The sequence below is a fragment of the Schistocerca serialis genome, chromosome 1 (genome assembly GCF_023864345.2).
Source record: "Schistocerca serialis cubense isolate TAMUIC-IGC-003099 chromosome 1, iqSchSeri2.2, whole genome shotgun sequence".
In the NCBI taxonomy this organism is placed as follows: Eukaryota; Metazoa; Arthropoda; class Insecta; order Orthoptera; family Acrididae; genus Schistocerca; species Schistocerca serialis.
Genome location: NC_064638.1, coordinates 791,113,190 through 791,140,201, shown reverse-complemented (window position 1 = coordinate 791,140,201; position 27,012 = coordinate 791,113,190). Strand labels below are relative to the sequence as shown.

Genomic DNA, 27,012 nt, shown 5'->3' with positions numbered 1-27,012 from the left:
GTAATTGACGATTTTCATCTATTTGCATTACGTATGATCGATAGCAGTTGTTACTGTTTTTAGTTATTGTTATCCATTCGGGATGCAGTGCCGCTAATGTTGGCTGGAATGCTCACTGTCCTGGAGAGGGTAGATGCGAAATTGGTACAGTAGAGTCTCGATTATCCGACATAAACCGGCCGCGGCATGGTCGGATAACACGGAAAATAATACAAAAAGACACAAAAATTAAACTAAAGTAGGCCAAATGAGTTAAACATTTAATCCAATACAAATCAAATTAGACTGAATACATATTTACTGTGTGAAGAATTAAGTAATTGTCTTTTGTTTGCCTGCTGTTTACCGTTATTTGCCGCTAAATCACGTAGTCTCTTAAGAAGTAAAACCTCGGTAGACGATGTTTCCTCCAGTTGCTCTACATATTTTGAAGCAGCTTCTAAGGCCTTGTCCTTCGTTGTTAGAAATCTTGAGCGTACTTTCCTCCACTACATCCGCTTCTTCGTCTTCTTCTTTTTCGTTTACCATGTTGACTATTTCTTCGTCTGTCACTTCAAATTCTTCATCTTGGATAATCCATTCATTTATGTCATCTTCTGTGGCGTCAGCACATCCCGGAACTTTTCGTAACAATGAAAGCAGGGTAGTATTTTCTGGTTCGGTCTGCTGCTGAAGATTTTCATCACCTGGAGAATTTTCGTGATTTTCCTGTTGTGAAATTTTGCAGGATTTTGCATTTGTATGTGCTCCAACATCCTCCCAATATTGGGCCAAGTCATAAGCTATGTCTTTCAAATTGATACGGCGCAACTGCTCTAGTATGTCTTCTACCTTTTCCGTAGCATTAATTAAATAGGAAAGCAAGTTTCTGAGGTAGTTTCTCTTCAGTGTCTCTAAGGTCCCTTGGTCCATAGGCTGACATAAGGGTGTGACATTTGGAGGCAAAAACATGGCCTTTATATCTTGATCTTGAAGTTCATCTTCATTAGGATGACAAGTGGCATTGCCTAGAAGCAACAGTGCTTTGCGGGGCAAGTTGTTGTCTTTCAAAAACTTTTCAGTTGCTGGCACGAACTCGTTAAGAAACCATTTCTTAAAAATGTCTGAGCTCATCCAAGCATTTTTTGTTGTTGTAATATTTCACCGGTAAAGCATTTTTAGATACATTTTAAATGCTCTCGGTTTTTTTGGCTTACCTATCATAGACAGCTTCATTTTCAAATTTGCTGGGGCGTTACTGCATGCAAGATTGTCTCTTTCTTTGCTACGTTTGTAGCCTGGCGCTGCCTTTTCGGCCTTTGACGCTAATGTTTTTTTTTCCGGTAACATTTTGTAATTGAGACCAGTCTCGTCACAGTTAAAAATTTGATCGCCTGTTAAGTTTTCCTTGTCCAATACCTTGTGAAGTTTATTCCCAAACAATTGAACAGCTTCAAAATTTGCTGAAAGCTTTTCACCACAGACATTAAGTTGCTGAATTCCGTATCTTTTCTTCCATCTATCGAGCCAGCCTACAGTAGCTGTGAAGTCAGGTCCACCTTCGTTTAGTTCGCTACGAAACTTTAAGGCTTTTCCTGCAATATAGGTCCCGACATGAGTACACCTTTATCTCTATGTTGAGTAAACCATAGGAACAAAGCTTCACTTACTTTTTCATAATCACATTTTTCCATGGTTTTCCGATCTTCCAAAACAGCCGAGGTTGCTCGCTGAGAACACCACTTCTCAATTTCATTGCGGTTCCTTTTCCAGTCTCCAACTATTGTTTTCCCGACGTTATAATCTTGCGCCACTTTTAATAAAGGTTCACCATTGTCTATTCTTTTGAAAGCTTTAAGTTTTTCTTCCATTGAAACGATCACCTTTTGCCGTTTTGAAACCATCACCACAAATTTTTACAATAAACAAAGTGCAATACGTCCACTCCACTATAGATCTAAGTTAGCACTGAGAAGTGAGGAGTGGCACACGGCGACAATGAACTGAGTAACAACAAACAACACGTTAGTCACTGACATGTCGTCGGCTGGCGCACGGCCGGCGCGGTGAAAAGGTCGGATAACCGAAGATCGGATAATCGAGACTCTACTGTACCTGCAAGGTTTAAAATTATCGATGTGTACCTCTTCCTGCTTGTCCTCGTTATTATGCATACATCTTATTTCTGTCTTACCATCAGCTACCTTACGTGTGAGTCATTCATGTTTATCTGCAGTGCGCATGAACAGCTCACTTATGCACTTACAGAAAAGCTGTTATGGGACACTTCATCGTTTTGTATTTTCAATCTGTAACTTGACTGCTCTTTATGTAAATGATGTGGGCTATCAGATCGGTGAATCTCTCAGTATTTCTCTTAAATATATTTACTTACACAGTATTTTAAATGTAGATAAATACACATTGCAACAATTAATGCATTCAGAAGTGTAGAGCGTTATAGTGACTTAATATTATAGAGAATTAACGTAGATTTGATAAATAAATTACAAACATTTGACAGTACGCAGTATATGAAGGCAATTTGTGACGAATTCATTAGACTCCGCAGTGAAGCGGAAATATTCCCTAGAAAAATACAAAAAATGTCGGTTTCAGTACTTACGATATAAAACTGTGACTTACGGAACGAATCAAGATTACGACAGACTAAGATGTATTAAATGTGGCCACTACGCTCTTAGTCGATTGACTGTCAACAGATGTAAATTCTGGCCAGGCGTAAGCCTACCGTCACAGCGTTAAGTCGTTTACATAATTCTCAAATCCACGAATGCGGATAAAAGACTAGTGGACGCGGGTAAGGGACTGGCAAATGCAGCGCGTATGACATATTTCTTATCCGCGCAAACCTCTCGCTATCTCATGATACTGGAATCAGTTTTTAACAACTTTTAATGCAAGAATAATCCTTCGCTAGTTCATGATATTTTCCAGACAATGACTGCCATTCAATTTCATTTTTCTAAAGAAGATCTGCATACATCGTTTTTTCCAGTACCTCCAGGCTCTACACACTGTTATTAACATAAAATCTCAACGAACACTGAATTAATTTCGATGACATTACATCGAAATATATGCTATTGAGGAATGTTACTTTTTGCTTCTCAAAATGATAAATTTAATGTCTCTGCTAGTAGACTAGCTCGTGGTATTAGCGAAAAACGCCGATCACAAGTACGGTGACCTCATGTGTTGGTAAAGAAAAAAGTCGGTCTCGCAACTTCAAACCTGCATTTTCTAATACTACCAGCGTATCAAAACTTTTATTCAATAGTAAAGACAAACTGCAACCGTTGACACACAGTGGAGTGTATAACATCACATGCAAGTGCTGTGGAAACGGATATGTTGATCAGTCAGGCCGAGATGTGGCAGTTAGGTTATCTGAACGTGAGAGAAGGTGGAGACTGAGAAAGAAAGATTCAACCTTTGTCGATCATCTGTTAACAGAAACTCACACATATGACGTAGAATGTGAAGTTTTACATTCTGTTAAGATATGCAGAAAGATGACGCTACTGGAAATACCGGAAATCAACAGCATATGACACAGATTGCTAGCTTAGCGCTAAATCACCAAAGTCACTTCCCTTTTCCTCTCTCCTAAATTAAGTGTTAGCTACAAATATTAGATTAAAATTGCAAATTCAGCTTTATTTTTCAACAGTTATTAAATTTATATATACATAAAAAACTATATGTTCAGTTTTTTTAGTTAATGTAACTATTTCTGGGTGACAAAAATTGTAACACTTTTCTACATATCATCACGTTTGAATCTTTTGTGTCTTCTGTGTAAACGTCTCCGTAAGACGCACGTCATCTTATATGTTTTTAGGATGTTCTGTTGGCACCTGAAGATGCTCTCAGAAAACGAAATCCGCTTCGTGACAAAATAAATATAATTGTTGTGAACATTAGGAAATATTTTCCACTTAATATTGATGTGGAATTCTTGTTAACTACTTATCTGCTTGAACACGATGAACACGACCCAGTTTCATGAGTGTACTTGCAATGTACTTAAATAGAGCCCCTCTTCCTTCCACAGCTTTGTGTATAACATGTGTCTCTAGGCTGATGATAACAGTGTTCAACGTTTGTCAAAATAAGTGCTGTCTATATCGTTGTGAAAGGAATTGAGAGTAGGAAATTCGTTGCTAGCAAATAGCTCGTTTCTCTCATTTTCAAAATGACTGTAGAGCACGTATGTTACACCACCAAGCGTTAAATGTCGAAGCTGTTTGCGACTCTACTGAGCACTTTAGATTTTAATATTGTCCGCCCCGGTAGCTGAATGGTCAGCGTGACAGACTGTCAATCCTAAGGGCCCGGGTTCGATTCCCGGCTGGGTCGGAAATTTTCTCCGCTCAGGGACTGGGTGTTGTGTTGTCCTAATCATCATCATTTCATCCCCATCGACACGCAGATCGCCGAAGTGGCGTCAAATCGAAAGACCAGCACCAGGCGAACGGTCTACCCGACAGGAGGCCCTAGCCACACGACATTTCCATTTTGGTTTCCAGAAAGGTTTTTCAACAGAAAATGCCATATATGCTTTCACCAGTCAAATTTTGAGTGATCTGAATAACCGAACACCTCCCATTGGGATTTTTTGTGATCTCTCAAAGGCTTTTGATTGTGTAAATGATGAAATTCTGCTACACAAGCTCAAGTATTGTGGCATGAGTGGGACAGTGCACAAATGGTTTAATTCGTACCTAACTGGAAGAGTGCAGAAAGTTGAAATCAGTAGTTCTCGTAACATGCAAAGATCAGCACATTCCTCAAACTGGGGAACTATCAAGAATGGGGTTCCACAAGGGTCAGTCTTGGGTCCTTTGTTGTTCTTATTATATATTAATGACTTGCCATTCTATATTCATGAAGAGGCAAAGTTAGTTCTCTTTGCTGATGATACAAGTATAGTAATCACACCTGAGAAACAAGAATTAACTGATGAAATTGTCAATACTGTCTTTCAGAAAATTACTAAGTGGTTCCTTGTAAACGGACTCTCACTGAATTTTGATAAGACACAGTACATACAGTTCCGTACAGTGAATGGTATGACGCCATTAATAAATATAGACCTTAATCAGAAGCATATAGCTAAGGTAGAATATTCCAAATTTTTAGGTATGTCCATTGATGAGAGATTAAATTGGAAGAAACACATTGATGATCTGCTGAAACGTTTAAGTTCAGCTACTTATGCAATAAGGGTCATTGCAAATTTTGGTGATAAACATCTTAGTAAATTAGCTTACTACGCCTATTTTCACTCATTGCTTTCATATGGCATCATATTTTGGGGTAATTCATCACTGAGGAATAAAGTATTTATTGCACAGAAGCGTGTAATCAGAATAATAGCTGGAGTCCACCCAAGATCATCCTGCAGACATTTATTTAAGGATCTAGGGATATTCACAGTAGCTTCTCAGTATATATACTCTCTTATGAAATTTGTTATTAACAATCAAACCCAATTCAAAAGTAATAGCAGTGTGCATAACTACAATACTAGGAGAAAGGACGATCTTCACTATTCAATATTAAATCTAACTTTGGCACAGAAAGGGGTGAATTATACTGGCACTAAAGTCTTTGGTCACTTACCAAATAGTATCAAAAGTCTGACAGATAACCAACAAGTATTTAAGAAGAAATTAAAAGAATTTCTGAATGGCAACTCCTTCTACTCCATAGAGGAATTTTTAGATATAAATTAAGAAAAAAAAAATATTAAAAAAAATAAATAAAAATAAAAAACACAAAAAAATAAAGCTGTTATATTAACTTAAGTATGTTGTTAAATTAACCTAATTATGTCATGTATTGGAAAATTCGACTCGTTCCACATCATTACGAAATATCGTATTCATGATCCATGGAACTAGTATTAATCTAATCTAATCTATGAAACTTCCTGGCAGATTAAAACTGTGTGCCCGACCGAGACTCGAACTCGGGACCTTTGCCTTTCGCGGGCAAGTGCTCTACCAACTGAGCTACCGAAGCACGACTCACGTCCGGTACTCACAGCTTTACTTCTACCAGTACCTCGTCTCCTACCTTCCAAACTTTACAGAAGCTCTCCTGCGATCTAATCTAATCTAATCTAACAACCTGGCAAATAGAAAACGAACGTTGTAGCGTTATCTTCCCTTGCGCAGAAGTTTTTTGGCTGAAAATGTCTTACAAACTTGATCGAGCGCCAAAGAACTGAAATGGTGTGCTTGGATAAAAGATAATGCGAAGAACGGTTTGCTCAAAATCCTTGGTATTATGCAGAAAGAATAGCAACTTCTGACTGTAACAGTCAGGGTAGACAGGTTTTCCAGGAATTGTCATTAGAATGTAGAGGAGTTCTGTCGGAGCAATTGTTTGACAGCTTAGAAATCCCGCAGAAGTTTGTGCACAACTTGTGTACCTCCATCTGCAAATGTAGTAAGTTTCATTTACGGTAAATGACTTCAAAAAAATGATAGTTACACACTCAATGAACTGCGACAGCATTGTTTAGTACAGATTGTGACATATTTCCTCTGATCGGGGAATGATAGTTTAAAAATCAAATACTGTTCACGATAATTGCAACCAAGAGTCCAGAACAAAGATCTAGAATGAGAGGCTTATAGAATAACGTACAACTGATTGTGAGACAAAATAATTTCACTTAGACCGCAGCACGTCATTATTCACAATATAGCAAGTTGCAGTGTTTCTCTTTATTTTAATATGGTAAACATTCACAAGTATCCATGTATCGTGAATGAAACAACGAGATCAATTGCCCTCGTCCGTGTATGCAGTCATGATCCATGAACAGTTTGGTCGATAATTCTTAACATAGTGCGGACTGTCAAAAAAGGTAAGAACATGTGGCAGCACCGCACATCCATTGCAAGTAGACTCAAAGCGACTAACGTGTCTTCCTGACTCGGAAAGATTTGTTTCGGTAGCGGAAAATGAGTTTCAGTAACGTTTCCCTAATACTGCAGTGTAGCGTAGACCGAACCCAGTGAAACGGTTAAGAAATTTCTGGGAAATCGCGGGTGCTGTTTCGGGCGCAAGTACGAGGACGGCAGCGTACCGCCCCGCAGGCGCCGCTGTCCACCATTGGTGGTTGAAATCAGAGGGCGGTAACCTGCCCGTGCGTCGCGAGCAGGCGGGAGGCTTGTTTGTTAGTCTGCTCCCCACACCTGAACCCTCAAGACGTGCGAAGGCCCTCGCGATGGACCCCGATTGTGAAGACTCTGTGATGTCGCCGTCCGCCAACCAACTCACAGGTACTGAGCAGACAAACGTTCTTATTTTATAACAGGCACACACGTACCTGTGCCGACGGTGTCAACAGTTTCTTCTACTCAGCGACTTGAGTAAAAGTAAGTTATTGATAACGTAATGAAATCGTTACAGAACTAAGGCATTCCTTCACGCGTTGAATGTCATGTTATAAACATTAGCGTTTCCTTTATTAATCGCTACTAATATTCATATCTTACACTAGTTGGTAACAGATTACCCGCGAACTGAACTAGGGACGGTCTGTGCGGCAACTAACATTAGTTTTGAGATTTCACGACAAATGGCTTTGGGTACACTTACCTCTAGGGAGTATATGCTCCCCACCTCCCACGCTGTGTACACCCATGTGTTTACTCATTTTGTTCGACTGCAAGTGATATTGTTTATTTCTAATACAGACAGAAATATTTACGATTCCATCAGTTCGAATAGTGCGACGTCAGCGAAATTCTAAGATATAAGAAACTTGAGAGTCTGTGGTTCAATATGGCTCTGAGCACTATGGGACTTAACACCTGAGGTCATCAGTACTCTAGACTTACAACTACTGAAACCTAACTAACCTAAGGACATCACACACATCCATGTCCGAGGCAGGATTCGAACCTGCGACCGTAGCAGTCGCGCAGTTCCGGACTGAAGCGCCTAGAATACTCTACTGTTGACTTCCTTATCCAGCGGAATATTTCAAATTCTCTGGCCCTCCGTACAGGGAACGACTCAAAAGCAACTCGTTACCGACGTGAGTCCCCAGTCAATCTCTTGCAACGCGCTGCCAACCAGTTGCCAGCGACTCGGCTCCCATGTTGCAAAGCATTTTGAGTTGCTTCGTGTCCTCGAACACAGCTGTGCGTTTGTTTGGTTTCAAGATGAACGAGCAAGCTGTGTACATCAGCTTCGTACGGGAAGTCGAAAAACATTCCATGTTATACGAGCTCCCAGGCTACTGCAGGAGAGATTTGACAGAGAAAGCAAAATGTGTCGTGGGGAAAGAATTTCATATTATATTTGTAGTGTCCTGCACATCTATAAAATTACCGGTACGTCAAAGGAAGTAAATGTACAAAAAATTATGAATCTTACCGATAGTATTCTTTCGAGTGATTAGCAGCCTTCGTCATTCTGTAAAATTATACTATGAAATGGAAACGAAAGGTGAAAAGCCACAAATCTCCGATACTTGTAAATACAATGGTCTTCACATACAAATGATCTAATGAGCACAAACCACCATCAAAACATTTCCGGGTATCTAAATCTCACGGATTCAAAAGAAAATTAACGCTGTGTTGTGACGCAATCAATCAACTTTGCCAAATCACTGTAGCTCCGTTAAAAGTTGCACGGGTGCGACAAACAACACTCCCCTTACTCCGCGCTTGCACATGGCAACTGCTGTTGGTCATTTCAAAGTTGCCCCGTGTGCGGAACAGTATTGCCAGCTAGTCGGCAACCAGTTGCCGATGTAGATCACCTGCCCGTTGCGTTTCTCTTCAGTCATTCCGTGTGCGGACGGCCTAAGATGAAAGTATTTTTAGCAGAAGCACGTTGACAAGCTTTCCTTACGAAACAAAACTGTTGTATGTTGATACAGCTGTCCAAATTAGATGGCTGACAAGAGAATGCACCTTAATTAATATGTTATTTATAGTACGAGTTCAACAGATTCTATTCACTTCTTAGTAATTCGGAACGAGCTCGTTCATAAAAGAAGTCACGAAACAGTTGAAAATACTAACGTCTGCAAGCGACCGAGGAATAAAAGTTAAGTGTCTTAACGCTTTAATGCATAGTGTAGCTGATCAGCTACAGACTTTATCTCTTCGAGGTATCCTGTACTGAGCAACATTTTGTAACAAATTCATTATGTAGTTAAGTGTATACACTCTACTGCATCTGCTAAGTTGCTAGTAGTTCTTCATAGCGATCGTAAATGGTAGGATGAATTGAGCCAGTTCGACAATCAGCTGTGTGGATGTTCTGCCGCGCGTGTGTTTTAGCGGAAAGTAGAGACTTTTTTTGCTGTTTCTGCATTGATTTGTGGGTTTGAAAATTACTTTATTTATTTTAGAAACGTAAGTAGTCATGGTGTAGACAGTTAATTCGATTTTCTTTACGATAGATTTGAAATTAGGTCTGTTTTTGTGTTTGTTGCGATTTAAAACTATAATTCTTTGTTAATTTAATTTTAAAAAATTTTCAATATTTTTTTCGTGATGTAGCTACTTAAAACTAAACGTGGTAATTTTTACAGCTTGAAATAAAAAATCATGCATTTAAGGGTTAAGGCACCAACAAACAACGCGAGTTTAATAATCTGACATGAACACTGGAACGCAATGTGATGTCTGTAGACTGAAAGTCGGCAAAATTCTGGTGATTAAAATTCATTACCGTGGTTCGGACCGACCGCCGTCGCATCGAGCGCAAACGTGATTTACCAACTGGATCCACACGCGGCTCATTCTCTTTCGTTACGATCTATCCATAAGTTGTTGTTAACTCATTAACAGATTTTATATTTTGTGAAATGTTGTAGAATATTTCTTGGGTAAGAAATCAATATCGCTAGCTGGGGACGTATTCCGGATGATTGACTTGAGTGAACTGATAGAATCAACGAACATTGGTATCAGTCAGTAGTAACGTGGAAATAGTTGCACCTTTCAGCCGAATTTTACTTTTTCTTTTGTATTGGTGACTGGACTTCCAGACATGTACCTGAATCATTGGTAGTCAACCTGGTTCCTACCGCCCACTAGTAGGCTTTCCAGCTTTCATGTTGCGTGGAAGGTGGTAGGAGTTTTAAAACATTTTCGTCGGATTTTCATAGAATTTTGACTAAACTATTTGGTAAGTAATTATTATTATATATTTTAACTTGCTGTAACTCTGCATTATGAAGTTTGCAAAGCAAAATGACTTTCCCACGTTTAAATCACGATTGCTGAGGAACCAGTGGACCGTTAGAAAGTTTTAGAACTAACAAGGTGTGGACGTTAGGTAAAAATGGTTGACTACCCCTGATCTAAACGCCACGAAATAAAAATAACCGTTTTAGTCGCACAGCTGACTCGAGCACCAGTCTTAGTAATGCAGCAGTGCAAAGCTAGACTTATTTCGGTTCCAAAATCATTCCGTTTCACCTTCTTTAGCTTCCTCGTAACATGAAGTTTTACGACTATAATGGTAACACAGAACTATGGCCAAAATATACCTCGGCCCTTTTCAGCTAGTGAAGGAGTCAGTGGAAGTCGCAACCAACCCTAGCCACTAAACAAAACAACGCACTGTAGTATTACAGTAGGAACTGTGAAGATTCCAATCTGCTGCCTAGCCTGCGAAAAAGAGGTAGAGCTTAGTTTTCCTACACATCTCTTCCCCCCAACAACCATTAACCTAGGCGGCTATCGCATGTTAACGTTTCCAGCATCCCTGCAAAAGGGCAAGTTAAACGGTGCGTATAATACATCTATTTTACAGAACTGAAGAAAGCTAATCTAGTCTTTCGTCACTTTCGTTGGATGTGAAGCGTTAACACAGCAAGACGTTTATAAGTTCTCAACATATGGCGCTTGTATAAGTATCATACGAATCAACTTTAACGGTTCATGCATTTCAAATTTCTATCAACAATTTCGGTTTTACAAATTATCAAAACAAACGAAGCTGTGCAAAAACATTTACTTGTGATCTATATACCAGTACATACAAGTTTAGACATTGGTGGCTCTATTTAAATACATGTCAACAGTATCGAAAATCGTGCAGAGGGAGGATTAAAACAGTATATGTTATTCAAAATAATTTTCATGTGGAAGAACCCTTAAACAATATTCCCTGTACTTGCAAGGAAAAAGTCGAGAATCCATCCCACGACGGAGAAGATCACTATACATGAGGAAGAGAGAAGGGGCTGGAGCAGAGGCCCCACCTCTCTCACGCAATGCTTCCATTTCACCTGTCTTAAGCTTCGCACCGAGTATCTACTCTCAAGAACAGTGAACTTCCTTGTCAGAAAAGGTATCACAGGAACTGTTTCATGCTTCTACTACAGAGAGCTCGAACATAGAGCAGCGAACCTAAACACGCCATTCAACAATGGCTGCTGCACTACGACTTTACAAATTATCGTTTGATCAATGAAGTTCGCACAGGCCCGCCATGGAACATAAGTGGCCTCACATCCGCTTCTTCAACTCAGAACTGTATACCCCAGCGCTCAAGGAATGATTTGCCACTAATAACTCAACCGATTTGTTATGAAATGTTATGTAGGCTTTGCTTGGAAGTTGACGAAAAATGAAGAAAAGTACTGAATTACATGAAACTGTATATTTGAAGCAAATATTTTGTCAGTTTTCTTTTCTTTTTTTTTCATCTTTTCCTGATCCCTTTTTCATCTAAGACCACCAGCTCATATTTTCAAATGTTTAAAAAATTCATTGTTCTAGACACAAAAAATACAAAAAGACACATTTTGGAGAACAAGGTCTTTATGGAAACATTCTATGTTAAACCCCTGTTCACAGCATCCCCAGGATTCGTTTACTGAATAATCGCTGCAGTAACTATTCGTAAACGACCAAAAATAAATGATTAAATGAAATAAAATCTAGGAGACGGATTATCCAAGAGACCATGTAGAGCTAATCTTGATGTCTACCGGGAAAAAAAAATCTACGAAGAAGGAAACTGCATTTCCATGTTTCGATTCAGACCTAGGTTTTCCGTGGTTTTCCTAATCACTTCAGCAGCGTGCCACAATAGTTATCCTTCCCGTCCTTGAATAACAGAACCTGTACTCCTTCTCTAGTGACGTAGACCATGCGGCCCAACGCAAGTATCAGAGAGGCCCAAGAAGGATGCACCTATGAGGCTATATGTAAAAACAACCTTTTTGTAAAATTCCGTTTATGTAAAGTTATGATAAACTGAATATTTTCAATATGAAACGCCCACCACTCAATGCTATTCTGTCATTGGTTTATCCCGTTCCCTTCTTTTTTTCTTTTTGTAGTGTTAAGTATATTATGAGCAGCTTAAAAATACTCGTCTTTTTCCAGCGTTGCCTAGTTAAGCTAAAAGGTTAGACACCCCTGACCAAGAAGCTAAGCTCTAAAGAGCACAGACATACACCACACATTTTGTACGGTGAAGTCTATTATCGCTACTATCAAAAGTCGCTACCATTTCCGCACTTGGTGCATCACAGTGGAAACAACATCAGAGCTCATGAGCTCAGAATTTAATTCAAACTTTTACGTCATTATACAAGCCATGAGCGCGATTGGCTATCATGACTATGCTGTATTTAATTTCGGTTATGGTAACTATGTTATTCAGTGTATCATTCAATTAGGATCTTTTGTGCTTACGCATGTATTTTATTGCGTTAAGCCTCAAATAATATAAATCCAATTGCAGTTTGCTTGCAGTGATACCTGTGCTTCGTAGCGATTTCATCAACGAATATTTAATGGCCATAAGGCAAACATACGTTTTTGAAAATGTAAAGAAGATCATATCACATCTTGTAGAGAGAAAGGTGAACAAACTTTAAAGACACATTTGCACGCTGAGCGGTTATTTAGGGAAAAGTCGTAGTTATAAATTGAAAAATAAATATATATTAAAAAACCACAGATGAAATCCACGGCTGTGCAAGCATTGCCTGCAGCCGCTGGGAAACAGCGTAAGAATTACTATCGTCGGATGACGAAAGGTATAGGTTACTTTTTGTCTGATAGGTCCCGTACAGATCGGACGTGTGTGGAGCACCGCCATTAACATTGTATTATTTCAATATTTTATTCACGAGTTGCAATCACCGGCACTTGTAATCACATGATGTAAGTGTATTTTTAAACTATGTTTCTATCTCAGAATATAATTATTACTAATCCATGTACGTTTTATTTTGTGGCACTAGTTATTTGTAATATTGTTGAGTGTCTTGGCTTGGCAAAGAAAGGATCCGTCAAATGAAAAGATAGTCGTCCGGCACGAACCATCGACGTCTTCGGGTGCTGATCTCAAATACGAAGTCCGATATAAAAGATAAAAGGTGAATCTGCAAGAACGCGGTCATAATTAACATAACGGACAAAGATGCCTTGCTCAAGCACAGAAAAAAAGCAAAAATTGTAAAATATCAAACATAATTAATATTGCGCACTGCTATCTCTCTTCTGTTTGTGTAAAGTTCAGATACGAAAAAGACCATTTATGTTTATAATAATATTGCAGTTATTATTCGTGTACGAATCCGGATATGATGTGGTAAAGGATGTGACGGAACAGATGATGCATCAAGCGTTATACTGCTGTGGTTTGTGAATGTCGCAATTTTCCACTCTGTATACTTATCGTGAGGTTGATGTAACGTCAGTTTTGCAGAGTTAACCAAGACTTCGGTATAAAATATATTTTCGGATACATTTAAGAAACTTTCTGCGGTACGGATTTATTGGCTCAAATGGCTCTAAGCACTATGGGACTTAACATTGGAGGTCATCAGTCTCCTAGAACTTGGAACTACGTAAACCTAACTAACATAAGGACATCACACACATCCATGCCCGAGGCAGGATTCGAACCTGCGACCGTAGCGGTCGCGAGGTTCCAGACTGAAGGGCCTAGAACCGCTCGGCCACCGCGGCCGGCTTGGATTTATTAATTACTTTTATTATGTTTACGAAAACATTATTCATTCACACTACAGTTACAACTTTATAGTTTATTTCATATCCGTTAGTCATAACAGCGCTCGATGACGTGTTGGATTCTATAATTCCAAGAAAATTGTTCAATCTTATTCTTCATTTGTGTGAGCATAATGTCCGTAGTTGCTTTACAATTCTTGAGGGTATTTTCGTTTGTAGTTGCAACGAAAAACGAAAATAATCTCGAGAAATGTTCAATACTATGCCTCGTTAAACGATTATCCCTGCTATAAGAAACTTCATCCGTTCAACAGCTACGAACGCTCAGCCATTTTTATCCATAATGTGAATCAAGTAACATCTATGTTTCTATTCCTTCTTACATATATTAGGAATATATGAACGGTGATAATATAAGCTCGAAATATTCAGCTTTTGGCTGCCTGTAAATACGGTGTTCCTTTAGTTCAAAATGTTCTTATGTGTGTGAATTCCTAGACTTACTACTTAAGCTAACTTGTGCTAAGAACAACACACACACCCATGCCCGAGGGAGGACTCGAACCTCCGGCGGGATGTGCCGCGCAATCCGTGACATGGCGCCTAAAACCGCACGGCCACTCCGCGCGGCATTCGTTTAGCGTCTTGCTATTTCTGTATTTGTATATTTCTGTTTCAAGCTGAGGTCTGCCAGACATCACACAAGTGGATAAAAACTTCGTTATGCTACGTAACGTTTTATTTTTATTGTTTCCACTGGTTTAGCAGAAAATAGAGTGTTCTGATAAAATAATTGTTTGGTTCTAATAACTTTATCCGATGAAATATCGCCTTTACCTTTCCATTTTTATGACAAAGTTCATGCAGAAACTGTATAATTAACTCTGGAGCAAAAAAAAAACAGCATGATAATATTGCATTATTTGATGGCACGTTAATTCCTACTAGCCGGCCCATGTGGCCGAGCGGTTCTAGGCGCCTTCGTCCAAACCGCGTTGCTGCTACGGTCGCAGGTTCGAATCCTGCCTCGGGAATGGATGTGTGTGACGTCCATAGGTTAATTAGGTTTAAGTACACTACTGACCATAAAAATTGCTGCACCAAGAAGAAATGCAGATGATAAACGGGTATTCGTTGGACAAATATATGGTACTAGAACTGACATGTGATTACGTTTTCACGTAATTTGGGTGCATAGATCCTGAGAAATCAGTACACAGAACAACGACTTCTGGCCGTAATAACGGCATTGATACGCCTGGGCCGGCCGGGGTGGCCGAGCGGTTCTAGGCGCTACAGTCTGGAACCTCGCGACCGCTACGGTCGCCGGATCGAATCCTGCCTCGGGCATGGATATGTGTGATGTCCTTAGGTTAGTTAGGTTTAAGTAGTTCTAAGTTCTAGGGGACTGGTGACTTCAGAAGTTAAGTCCCATAGTGCTCACAGCCATTTGAACCATTTGATACGCCTGGGCATTGAGTCAAACAGAGCTTGGATGGCAAGTACAGGTACAGCTGCCTATGCAGCTTCAACACGATACCACAGTTCATCAAGAGTAGTGACTGGCGTATTGTGACGAGCCAGTCGCTCGGCCACCATTGACCAGACACTTTCAATTGGTGAGAGATCTGGAGAATGTCCTGGTCAGGGCAGCAGTCGAACACTTTCTGTATCCAGAAAGGCCCGTACCTGACCTGCAACATGCGGTCGAGCATTAGCCTGCTGAAATGTAGGGTTTCGCAGGGATCGAATAATAGGTAGAGCCACGGGTCGTGACACATCTGAAATGTAGCGTCCACTGTTCAAAGTGCCATCAATGCGAACAAGAGGTGACCGAGACGTGTAACCAATGGCACCCCATAACATCACTCCTGGTGATACGCCAGTATGGCGATGATAAGTACACGCTTCCAATGTGCGTTCACCGCGATGCCGCCAAACACGGATGCGACCATCATGATGCTGTAAACAGAACCTGGATTCATACGAAAAAATGACGTTATGCCATTTGTGCACCTAGGTTCGTCGTTGAGTACACCATCGCAGGCGCTACTGTCTGTGATGCACGTCAAGGGTAACCGCAGCCATGGTCTCTGAGCTGATAGTCCATGCTTCTGCAAACGTCGTCGAAATGTTCGTGCAGATGGTTGTTGTCTTGCAAACGTCCCGTCTGTTGACTCAGGGATCGAAACGTGGCTGCATGATCCGTTACAGCCATGCGGATAAGGTTCCTGTCATCTCGACTAATAGTGATACCAGGCCGTTGGGGTCCAGCACGGCGTTCCGTATTACCCTCCTGAACCCACCGATTCCATATTCTGCTAACAGTCATTGGATCTCGACCAACGCGAGCAGCAATGTCGCAATACGATAAACCGCAATCGCGATAGGCTACAATCCGACCTTTATCAAAGTCGGAAACGTGATGGTACGCATTTCTCCTCCTTACACGAGGCATCACAACAACGTTTCACCAGGCAACGCCGGTCAACTTCTGTTTGTGTATGAGAAATCGGTTGGAAACTTTCCTCATGTCAGCATGTTGGAGGTGTCGCCACCGGCGCTAACCTTGTGTGAATGCTCTGAAAAGCTAATAATTTGCATATCGCAGCATCTTCTTCCCGTCGGTTAAATTTCGCGTCTGTAGCACGTCATCTTCGTGGTGTAGCAATTTTAATGGCCAGTAGTGTAGTTCTAAGTCTTGGGGACTGATGACCTCAGATGTTAAATCCCATAGTGTTTAGAGCCATTTGAACTATTTGTTAAACCGTACTCTTCCCTACATTTGGTCGTAATTAGTCATAATTACTGTCCAGTTCCAACTAATATTCGTTTTTTGTAAGCGTCACAAATATGGAATGTTCTCCTGGAAAATATCTTTGCAAATTGGAAAACCGTCTTACTATTGATGTCATGAAATTTAGTATTTAGACGAAAATGGAGTGACTGTAGCGGCGAAAAAGACGAAGGAATATGTTTGCAAATGGTTACCCATGTTGTGCAAATTATAGAGGAAGGCACGATGCGAAGGGAGCTGCATTGTAATATCCATCCAAAAAAGAAAAAGAAAAATGTTCACAGTTTTCGATTCACAATGTAGATGTACTAAGGGGCAGCAGTTTCCCCTGAGCAGTGGATCGCGTACGGATAAGAGGAAGTAGTTGCGAATAAAATATATTGCGATAGGTTTTTACGAAAAATTGCATCACCAAAATTTTAGCGTCCGGTTAGACGCAAGACGTGGATTCGCAGATATTACTATATTTTGTCGAACGACTCTTGATCGGCAGGCTTTCTAATTCCGACTCTGCAAAAGTCGGATAAAATTGGAAAACCTAAATCTGATACTGTTTTTTGTCAGCTCTTGGCAACATACGTGATACATCTTCGTAAGTCTTAGTAATGGTTCTGATAGTTAAAGAAGATGGTGAATTGTATGGAATACGGATACATTACAAGATCAGCAATGGGAACAGTAATGACAAAGAGTCTAAGCGTAGTACCATCATTCTTCCTATCATCATGAAGTCGGGCGTGGACATCGCTGTAGGAGAACGATATGTTGGGTGGTGGTTGACCGTGTTAAAACGTGATTCCATTCGATAAAATAGGTAGCATTACACAATAAGAATGATATGATCTCGAATAACAATGTCGACTACAGGTTCTACAGGAGAGGAAATATGCATATGCATATGCGTATGTGGATGGCGCGTAATCACTTCATCGAACTTGCGCTTCCCAGCGGAATTAATTTGCTCAAACATGCAACACATTTATACAGACAATGCCCGGATGGACATATTCGATGAATATTAAATCATTGGACTTCAATATAAGATTATTCTTAATAAGTAGCTTAAGAACATAAGTATGGAGGTCTTACATGTAAGAAGAAAGATGACAGACTGCTAAGTCTGAAGAACATCACTTGCTTCATATAAAAGAAGAGCGAAGGTAATTGGCTGATTTATTACATCGAGATCAAAGTTATTTCTGCATAGCACTTAAACTATCGAAATTAATATGCTACACCTCACTGATTTAAAGGTAAGAAGAAACAATACTATCCGTAGCACTGTAGCAGCCACTGATTTAGCGTAGTAAATCGTAGTCGAGGGCGCTGACACATATTCCGTGCTCATCGTGGACCAGATTTTGATTCCACGCTTTAACGAAACCTGGACCAGATTTCGATTCCACGCTTTAACGAAACCTGTAAACGTTCATTACTTCCACAACAATTCCACTTTCGTAGAAGCTTGGTACGAAACAGCACACGTGTATCACTAACATTGGCTGAAGAAGGCGAACATTGAAACCCGCACTATTTACCTCGCGTCGAGGTCGTTTTAGTGTTGTTCGGAGCTTGCTTCCGTACTCCCGCTACCAGCCATCAATATTGATAGAAACTGCTGACAAAGCATAAGAGCGATCATCATTTTCAGACAAAAGGTCGGTATTGTTGTAAGACAAGAGAGCAACGGATCTGCACTTTTTAGAAAAGCGGTATTTTTATTTCTAGTCCTGTTCCTTTTTCGTAAATATGATATACCTGCTACCTTTGTGTGACAGCATTAAGGCGTTAGTAAATTCATAACACCACTGAGTAATTAGCAGCACTTACTTTTCTTCTGCCTGAGGAAGTAGGCGATTGTTTCGTTTTATTAACAGCAGCAAAACTTGTAACTGAACTTAGTTATAAAAATCACCAAAATTTGATTTACATATAAAATAAATGAAAGGCAGTAAAAAACTGTCAAAAACAGCATGTTTTATTTGTGTATATTGTGCAAGACAACGCAAGAAATCACACAAAATCCACTGCAACAGACACGAAAAATTAATCCCCTTGGAAAACCGGTTTCTGCAATCACAGTCCGACGCTATCGAATGACATATCATACAAGAAGCTTTCGACACCAAGGAAACATCAACAGAACACACACTGTGCTGGATGGTGTTTGTAAGGTACCAACACAATATTTAAGAACTGCACGGAAGCTTAAATGTCGAACTGCTTTTTGATCATCGAGGTAGATGGATTTCAAGCTGATTATTTTTCACCATCATCACCGATGAAGTAAGTGCTCAAAAACATAACGAATGGAGAAAAATTCCTCTGCAAAAAAATTAACAGGTTGTATACAGCACATTCTTTCTGCCTAGAATGAGGCTATGACACCCTATATCTGTACACAGCAAAACACCTGTTGTGCATAGCGATACGTACCAAGTTCATTTTCAGCCGTCGATTGTACTCGCGAAGAAAAATTGATAGTGCCCATCTGTGTGACTCCAAATATCTCCAATTTCGCCCTCTTGGTTTTCCGTGAAATGTGTGTTTAGGGAACAAAGAATATGGAGTCTCTGAATTTTGAGACCAAAAGTCTCCGCAGTGCGCAATGCCTTTCATGTCGCGTCTCCCGTTGGAGATTGATGAGTGTATCTTTGACGCACTTGGCAAAGCAAATAAATCTGAGACGAGACACACAACTTTTCTTTGTAACATCTTTATCTCTCCCGTTATTCCAGCTTACGAAAGAGTCCCAGACCGATGAAAAATACTAAAGAATTGACTGATCGAGAGTTTCCTAAGCGACTTACAGTTTCTTACGATATTTTTGATAACTGCGGCATCTGCCTTGCCCACTGCTAAGTGTCTGCTATCCTTCACTTTACATCGTTTCCGACAGACATTCGTAGCCATTTGACTTATGAGACTGATTGCTGTGGCTGACCTATAGTCAAACGACATGGGATCGCTCTGTGTCGCGCGCACTCTCTTTCGCTTCCTCTCTCCCTCCCTCCCTCCCTCCCTCTCTCTCTCTCTCTCTCTCTCTCTCTCTCTCTCTCTATCTCTCTCTCTCTCTCTCTCTCTCTCTCTTTCTCTGTTAGAGTACATTAGCTTACACTTCCTCATCTTGAGGTCACTTTTGTCACAAAGACCTGGTTATTCACAAATCTAAATTTATTCTGTGACAAGTTTCTACGCATACGAACTTCCTGTATCAACTTATGCAAACACCCTCACATAGTAACAAATGGTGTCTGTGAGTTCATTTGTATAAGTTATGTATCGCAAACAGTAAACGGCATTCACTCTAGCACACTCTCCAAACTAACGATATTTCCACATGCAGGGCGACTTATTAACAAGGAAATAGAGAGACCTGTTATGTCGCAACCTTTTTTGCTATTTTTTGCACTGTTAGTCAACTTCGCTAAAATATTGCATCCAAAATTTCAGTTGCCGGTAAGAACTGGATGTTACAAAAATTAATTATGGAGTACGACTTTTTCAAATGGTTTTCGTGCATGAAACCGCTCAATGTACAGCCCCGTGTTCTTGTACTGCGCAAAGCGGCTTTCTCTTATCACTTACTGCAATGGGTTGGGAAACGAGCGTTTATCGCGAACTGAAAGCGATCGAAATGTAATTTAATGTTCATAGAGAAATAAAAATTATAGTTCACCAGTAACGTTCCAAATTGGTGATTAGATAAGTAAATAAATGCAAGTTTTCCAACAGTTCGAAATTAATTCAATTTCATGTATATATTGCAGAAATATGAAATTTTGTTACTATGCTTGAATAATTTATTATTTTTGCACCATTAAAATAAATTAAGAGTGATATCTGACAGCCCTGTGAGTCACAGACAGACTTCCGCTTTAAATTCTTGATGTGTATGGTCATATTGTCCGTAGTTGGTTAGCAATTTCTGAGGGTATTTTTGTTCCGTCGATACAACTACAAGAAAGTGCGTGTTTCCCTCACTCGACGCGTTTCGCTTTATTGAAGTGAAGCATCATCAGTGGTCAGTAATTGAAGATATTTACGGTCTGATTTGTCTTCTAGATCGGACAACTGTTCGTTAACAAGTTGTTGGTTTTTACTCACGGCAATTTCTGCTCGTTTTTTCGCCTACATCAGGAGATGCCATCTGCTAGCATGTTTTTGGCTCCTTTCTTCTTTGGACACTGATAACAGTGGTCTAATTTTACATTGCTTTGCAGAACTATGCGTTTTTGACGATTAACATACCACAATTTTGTACGGCAATATTAACTGTTTATTTCTGTACTTCTGTATCGTGTTTTGTAGTGTTGCCAACACTACCACTCGTTTTTTTAGATTATATTTTTTCCTCTCTGTAGTTCATTATATGTGTGTTATTCTATTTCATTATGTTACTGTGCATTTATCTACTGTGCAAGAGAAAGAAAGGGGTAATGATGGAGTTTAAATTTTGTGTGGTGAGAAGGTGGGGTGAGGGGAGGAGAAGCACAGATCAGTGGCTAGTAAGTGCTTAGTAGTGTGGGGAAATGAAATTGGGGTTGGAGGGTAGGGGAGGGAGTTGAGTGAGAGAGGATGAAGGATGGAAAAGGCATTTTCTTAACGCGATTTCTTCAATTATTTTTTGTAGTGTCTGATTTCCAGTATTTATTTGGTCATTGAGCAATTGTTTATTTTGTGTTAATGCTTTGTGTATATGGAAATTTTCTTGGAAAGAGAGGAGCTGTCTGTTTTTACTGGTTGTCATTACGATGATATATTTTTCAATAGTGCTTGGTCTCCACGGTATTCCTGTTTCAGAATGTATGTCAGTGCTGAATGGTATATACCGCATTTCCATGCTCGGATGTGTTCTTTATACCTTGTGTCAAATGTCCTGCCACTCATCAGAAATGTATAAATTTTGAGTGTCTGGAACTGAGCTGATTTTCAGTATTTGTGCGGATTTCATTGCAGTTTTGGGATGTGTTTGTTTTGTAAATAATGTTTAAGCCTTGTTTTTTGAATATGTTACCTACTTTGTGACTGAATTTGTTATGGTAAGCCATCGAGTGCCTTTTTTGTGGTCGTGCAGGTTTTATGTATTGATATGGTTTGGTTAGCTTTTTCCATCATTTTTATTTTTATTTTTCTGTTTAATTTGTCTACTAGTGTTTCTTTCTACCCATTTTTCAGTACTATTTGCTAATAACCAGCCGTTTTTGGTATTCAGAAGTGTTTAGGGGGATCCTGTTCAGTTGTAACATGTATCTAATAGCTCCTGTTTCTTATTCTACAGGTAATTTGAGGTTGCATTTAAGATAGTGTCAGTTGTGTGGGTTTTCTGTACGCATCTGATGTTTGTTTGTGATTGCCTTTCCTTATTGAGACACTTAAAGTAGTAAAGGAGTTTTGCTATTTGGGGAGCAAAATAACTGATGATGGTCGAAATAGAGAGGATATAAAATGTAGACTGGCAATGGCAAGGAAAGCGTTTCTGAAGAAGAGAAATTTGTTAACATCGAGTATAGATTTAAGTGTCAGGAAGTCGTTTCTGAAAGTATTTGTATGGAGTGTAGCCATGTATGGAAGTGAAACATGGACGATAACCAGTTTGGACAAGAAGAGAATAGAAGCTTTCGAAATGTGGTGCTACAGAAGAATGCTGAACATTAGATGGGTAGATCACATAACTAATGAGGAGGTATTGAATAGAATTGGAGAGAAGATAAGTTTGTGGCACAAGTTGACTAGAAGAAGGGATCAGTTGGTAGGACATGTTCTGAGGCATCAATGGATCACCAATTTAGTATTGGAGGGGGACAAAGAGATGAATACACTAAGCAGATTCAGAAGGATGTAGGTTGTAGTAGGTACTGGGAGATGAAGAAGCTTGCACAGGATAGAGTTGCATGGACAGCTGCATCAAACCAGTCTCTGGACTGAAGATCACAACAACACCACATGGTTATGACTTGAAAGTTGAGTGTGTTTTCTTGTTTTCCTTGTATTGTAAACTTTATTTTCTCGAGTATAGTATTTACGTTTTTGTGCAGCTGTATTTTTATTTTTGTAGGTTCATCTACCACGCATATCAATGTACCTGTACCAGTAGATGAAGCTGTAGCTTTTCTTTGTTATTATGTCTTCAAATATTAATTTTTGCCAAGCGGGATTACCCGAGCGGTCTAGGGCGCTGTAGTCATAGACTGTGCGGCTGATCCCGGCGGAGGTTCGAATCCTCTCTCGGGCATGGGTGTGTGTGTGTGTGTGTGTGTGTTTGTCCTTAGGATAATCTAGGTTAAGTAGTTTGTAAGCTTAGGGACTGATTACCTTAGCAGTTAAGTCCCATAAGATTTCACACACATTTTTTATTAATTTTTCATTATGATCCATGAAAATGTTGACTGGTGTTCCTGAAACAGGTAAATCTATGGATAAACTTTCTCCTTGTATGTAGTATTCTTAATTGAAGTCAAAACAATTTTGCTGTGTCATTAACTGTAACAATATTATTGTTTCATCTGTGTGTTCATGGGGTAGCTGATCGTGTGTCCACAGGTTTCCCTCAGTTAGTTGAATGGTTTCATTAACATGGATGCAACTTTACATCAAAGGAGAGTAGTGTTGCCGTGCGATGGATTTTAATGCCTTATTTGTTCTACTAGAGGAGATGTATTTTTTATTCTTATCCCATTTTCAAGTTTATAGTATGAACTGTGACTGCATTTGTTTTGCTTGTAGGTTTGTGGTAGCAGCTCTGAAATTAACTATCTGACGGACAAAGATATTTTCTTTGTGGATCTTTGGTTGGCACCTCACGTTCACACCATCTTAAACAGGACTACCACAGACCAAGCACTATTGGAAAAAGATATGAACATCATAAGAATCAATAAAACCCGACACCTCCTCCCTTTCAAAGAGAATTTACATATACAAAAAGCATTATCACAAAATAAACAGTTGCTCAGTGACCAAATAAATATTGAAAACCAGAAGCTATATAAAATAATTGAAGAAAGAACGTTAAAAAAGGGCCTTTTCCATCCTTCACCCTCTCTCACCCCTCCAACCCCAATTTCATTTCATTTCTTGCTCGCTACTCACCTTTATCCCCCCACTCACTCACCATGACACTACTATGTACTTACTGTCCATTCGTCTTTGCTTCTCCTCCCTCACCCACATACTCACCTCATCATCACTCCTCCATTTCCCTTGGACAGTTTATAAATACGCAGTAACATAATTAAATAGAATACCACAATATAATGAACTACAGAGAGAGAGAAAATGTAGATCAAAAAACCTAGTGGAAATACTGGCAACACTACAAAAGACGATACGGAAGTAAAGAAATAAACAGTGAACAGCTGTGTACGAAACTGTGCTGTATTGAACGTCAAAAATGCGTAGTTCCGCAAAGCAGCGCAAAATTAGATCACAATTATCAGTGTCTAACGAAGAAAGGAAGAAAAAACGTGGTAGTTGACAGCATTTCCTGATGCAGGAGAAAAACCAAGTGGAAATTGTCGTAAATAGAAACGAACAATTTGTTAACAAACTGTTTTCCGATCTAGAAAACTAATCAAACTGTAAATATCTTCAATTACAGACCACTGATGATGCTTTACTTCAATAAAGAGAAACGCGTCACGTGAGAAAAATACTCATTTTCTTGCTGTTTTAACGACGAAACAAAAATACCCTCAGAAAAGGACTCCCACCTTTTTTCAAGCTATGGACTGGTGATAGGAAGGAGATCGGTCTCTTCGGTATAGTGTACTAGTGACTGCAACTTATAAATGTAATTACGTGCCGCGCGGAGTGGCCGCGTGGTTTGAGGCGCCCTGTCACGGATTGCGCGGTCCCTCCCGCCGGAGGTTCGAGTCCTCCTTCGGGCGTAGATGTGTGTGTTGTTCTCAACATAAATTAGTTTAAGTAGTGTTGTAAGTCTAGGGACCGATGACATCAGTAGTTTGGTCCCCAAGGAATTCACACACACATTTAATTATGTAATTTTCTCTGTTAATGGTCTGTAAAATTTGTTCCATCGACAGAGGCAATGTCGGTTTGACAATTGGAGTACATTCGTCGTACCAGGTGGAATCCGAAGTATCTGTATTTCTTTGTCAGCGTGATTTCCAAAAGCGGCTGGTACCATTGAGAAATCCTACGACCCGACCAAGAATCAAGACAGAGAATGGATTTGTTTCTACAAGATTTAATAAAATCGCGATGCATGAAAAATGAAATAATTTTCGTTCTCATTTTTTCATATTTCGATGAGGCTGTTAAAATTTTTTTCTGAAAACAACATTATTCTTTTCACTCGTGGTCCTAAGCTATCAGTCAATTCACAAAGGTAGTAATGAACAATCCAGCTTTATCATGGGCATTATTATGTACATATGAGTGAGTGGACACATAAACTGCACGTCTTTGTATATTTTTCGCCTATGAATAAAGGTGTCATTTTAGCACACATTTCTCTTTTTAAATTGAACTGGTCGGTGTAGAAACAAGAGTTACCAAAATTTATTCGTAAACCTCTAGAATTTGTTTGCGTCACTTTTTTCCGACATGTCTTTTCAGTATAAATTTTGTTATTGTTCTAGCTGCGATTTTTGTTTTTAAGCGAGTAATCCAACTTGGGGAAATTATTTTCCTCCTATAGCGTCAGCAATGTCTAAAGAACTAACTGCACAAAATGGCATTGCTAACATTAAATGACCCTAGTGTTTGGTTCAGAAAAAAGTTCATAAAGATGCACATTATAGCCGCTATTATTCTCGATCAAACTGTAGTCGTTCTGAAATATCGTTTTTCCACCTATCACTTTCGGAACAGACAAAGGTAAATTTCTTGTAAACAGTAGGGTAGTCATTTCTTACCATCTTCATCCAATAGGCAACCAATTTTTCTTGGTTTAGCGAAGTAATTTTAGTTCCTGACTTTTCTGTTTGACACTGTTGGTAATAAATGTGACACGCTCTTCATGAGAATAACTATTTTCAGCTTTTTCACGGATATGAGCCCACAGTCTGTCTTATCGACTGCTTCACATATGTCTGCACTTTTTAAACATACAATTTTTGGTTAAACTAGCGTTCCTTGCTGAAGGATTGAGCTGGCACCCGTTGTACGTCTCCATAGCAAGTAGCAAAATATTTGCATTGTTCTTCATGACCAGAGCGGTTAGATTTAAAGTACAGAAAAATTTATGGAGAGCGAGCTGCGGCCAGAACGACGTGTTTCCAAACATATACTAGAAATTAAAAGACATAAGTTCAAAAACGAATATTAGCTTCCGTTTTTAACAAAACCTTGAATCTATATTCTTCTTTAATGACCTCTGATCCGATAATAAGACGACCATGCTTGCTTAACGCTCGCTGTTAGAATAGCTAGTGAATCCAGGAGTGCTCATCTCTTAGTTGCAAGCTCCTAGCCAGGAAATACCGGTTTTGTGATATCTGTTTGCGTAACTTACAGTTAGTAATGTCAGCTGAAATTTGACACCGACACGCTTAGTTATGTTATCTATGAGTTTCAAAAAATTCACGGTGTGTTACGCCACGACAGGTCTGACCAGTGATTGGTCCAGTCACGAAAGCTTTCCAGAAGTCAAGGATTACAGTGTCAACTGGGCACGTGCTATATGTAGATTTTTGTGAAGTGATGGAGAAAGCTGAATTGCACACTCTGAGTTGTTGAGGAACCCGTGATGATTTGTACTAAGCAGTTTGCTTTTGAAAAGTGAGCAAAAAATACATTCCATAAGCTTAGAAGGAGTTAGATAAATGACAGTGGCCTATAGTTCCGCGTATCTGTCCTCAGACTCTTCTCAAGTACTTGAACGGCATGTTCCTGTTGGCAGTCACATGAAAAACTGCAGTGTTTCAATGATCTACTATAAGGCTGTTGCTAAATATGGTCCGCCCCCTATTATGCTTTTTCACTCAGCAGCTTCCAGTCTTTGGTCAATCAGCGTTAAAATTTTCTTGTAAGAAAGTCGGTGTTGCTGCCTAATCGCATGAAATTCAGTGAAAGCTCTTTCTTATTATCGAGGCTGACCAAAATAAAAGTGTCCCGAAAAAATTTTACAATAAGACTGACGCGGGATTGTCTCTTGTTAAAGATCATCTTAGAAAATGCTGGAAATAGCCTCCGTTTCGCGCCATTAGCCGTTAATTTTGCTGTACACTTTCCCAGTCTTGAGGTCTTGTGCAAGTAATACGCACA

At 39.6% G+C, this 27,012-nt stretch overlaps 1 protein-coding gene across 1 annotated transcript in view; it reads left to right on the top strand.

Annotated features, from left to right (window-relative positions):
* Positions 1-7,246: 7,246 nt before the first annotated feature.
* LOC126433826 (T-box transcription factor mls-1-like) overlaps positions 7,247-27,012 on the top strand; it is a 190,039-nt gene continuing 170,273 nt past the window's right edge. Inside the window, exon 1 of the mRNA XM_050090451.1 lies at positions 7,247-7,301. Within this exon, the coding sequence (XP_049946408.1) occupies positions 7,247-7,301 (55 nt within the window). The remainder of the gene's footprint in view (positions 7,302-27,012) is intronic.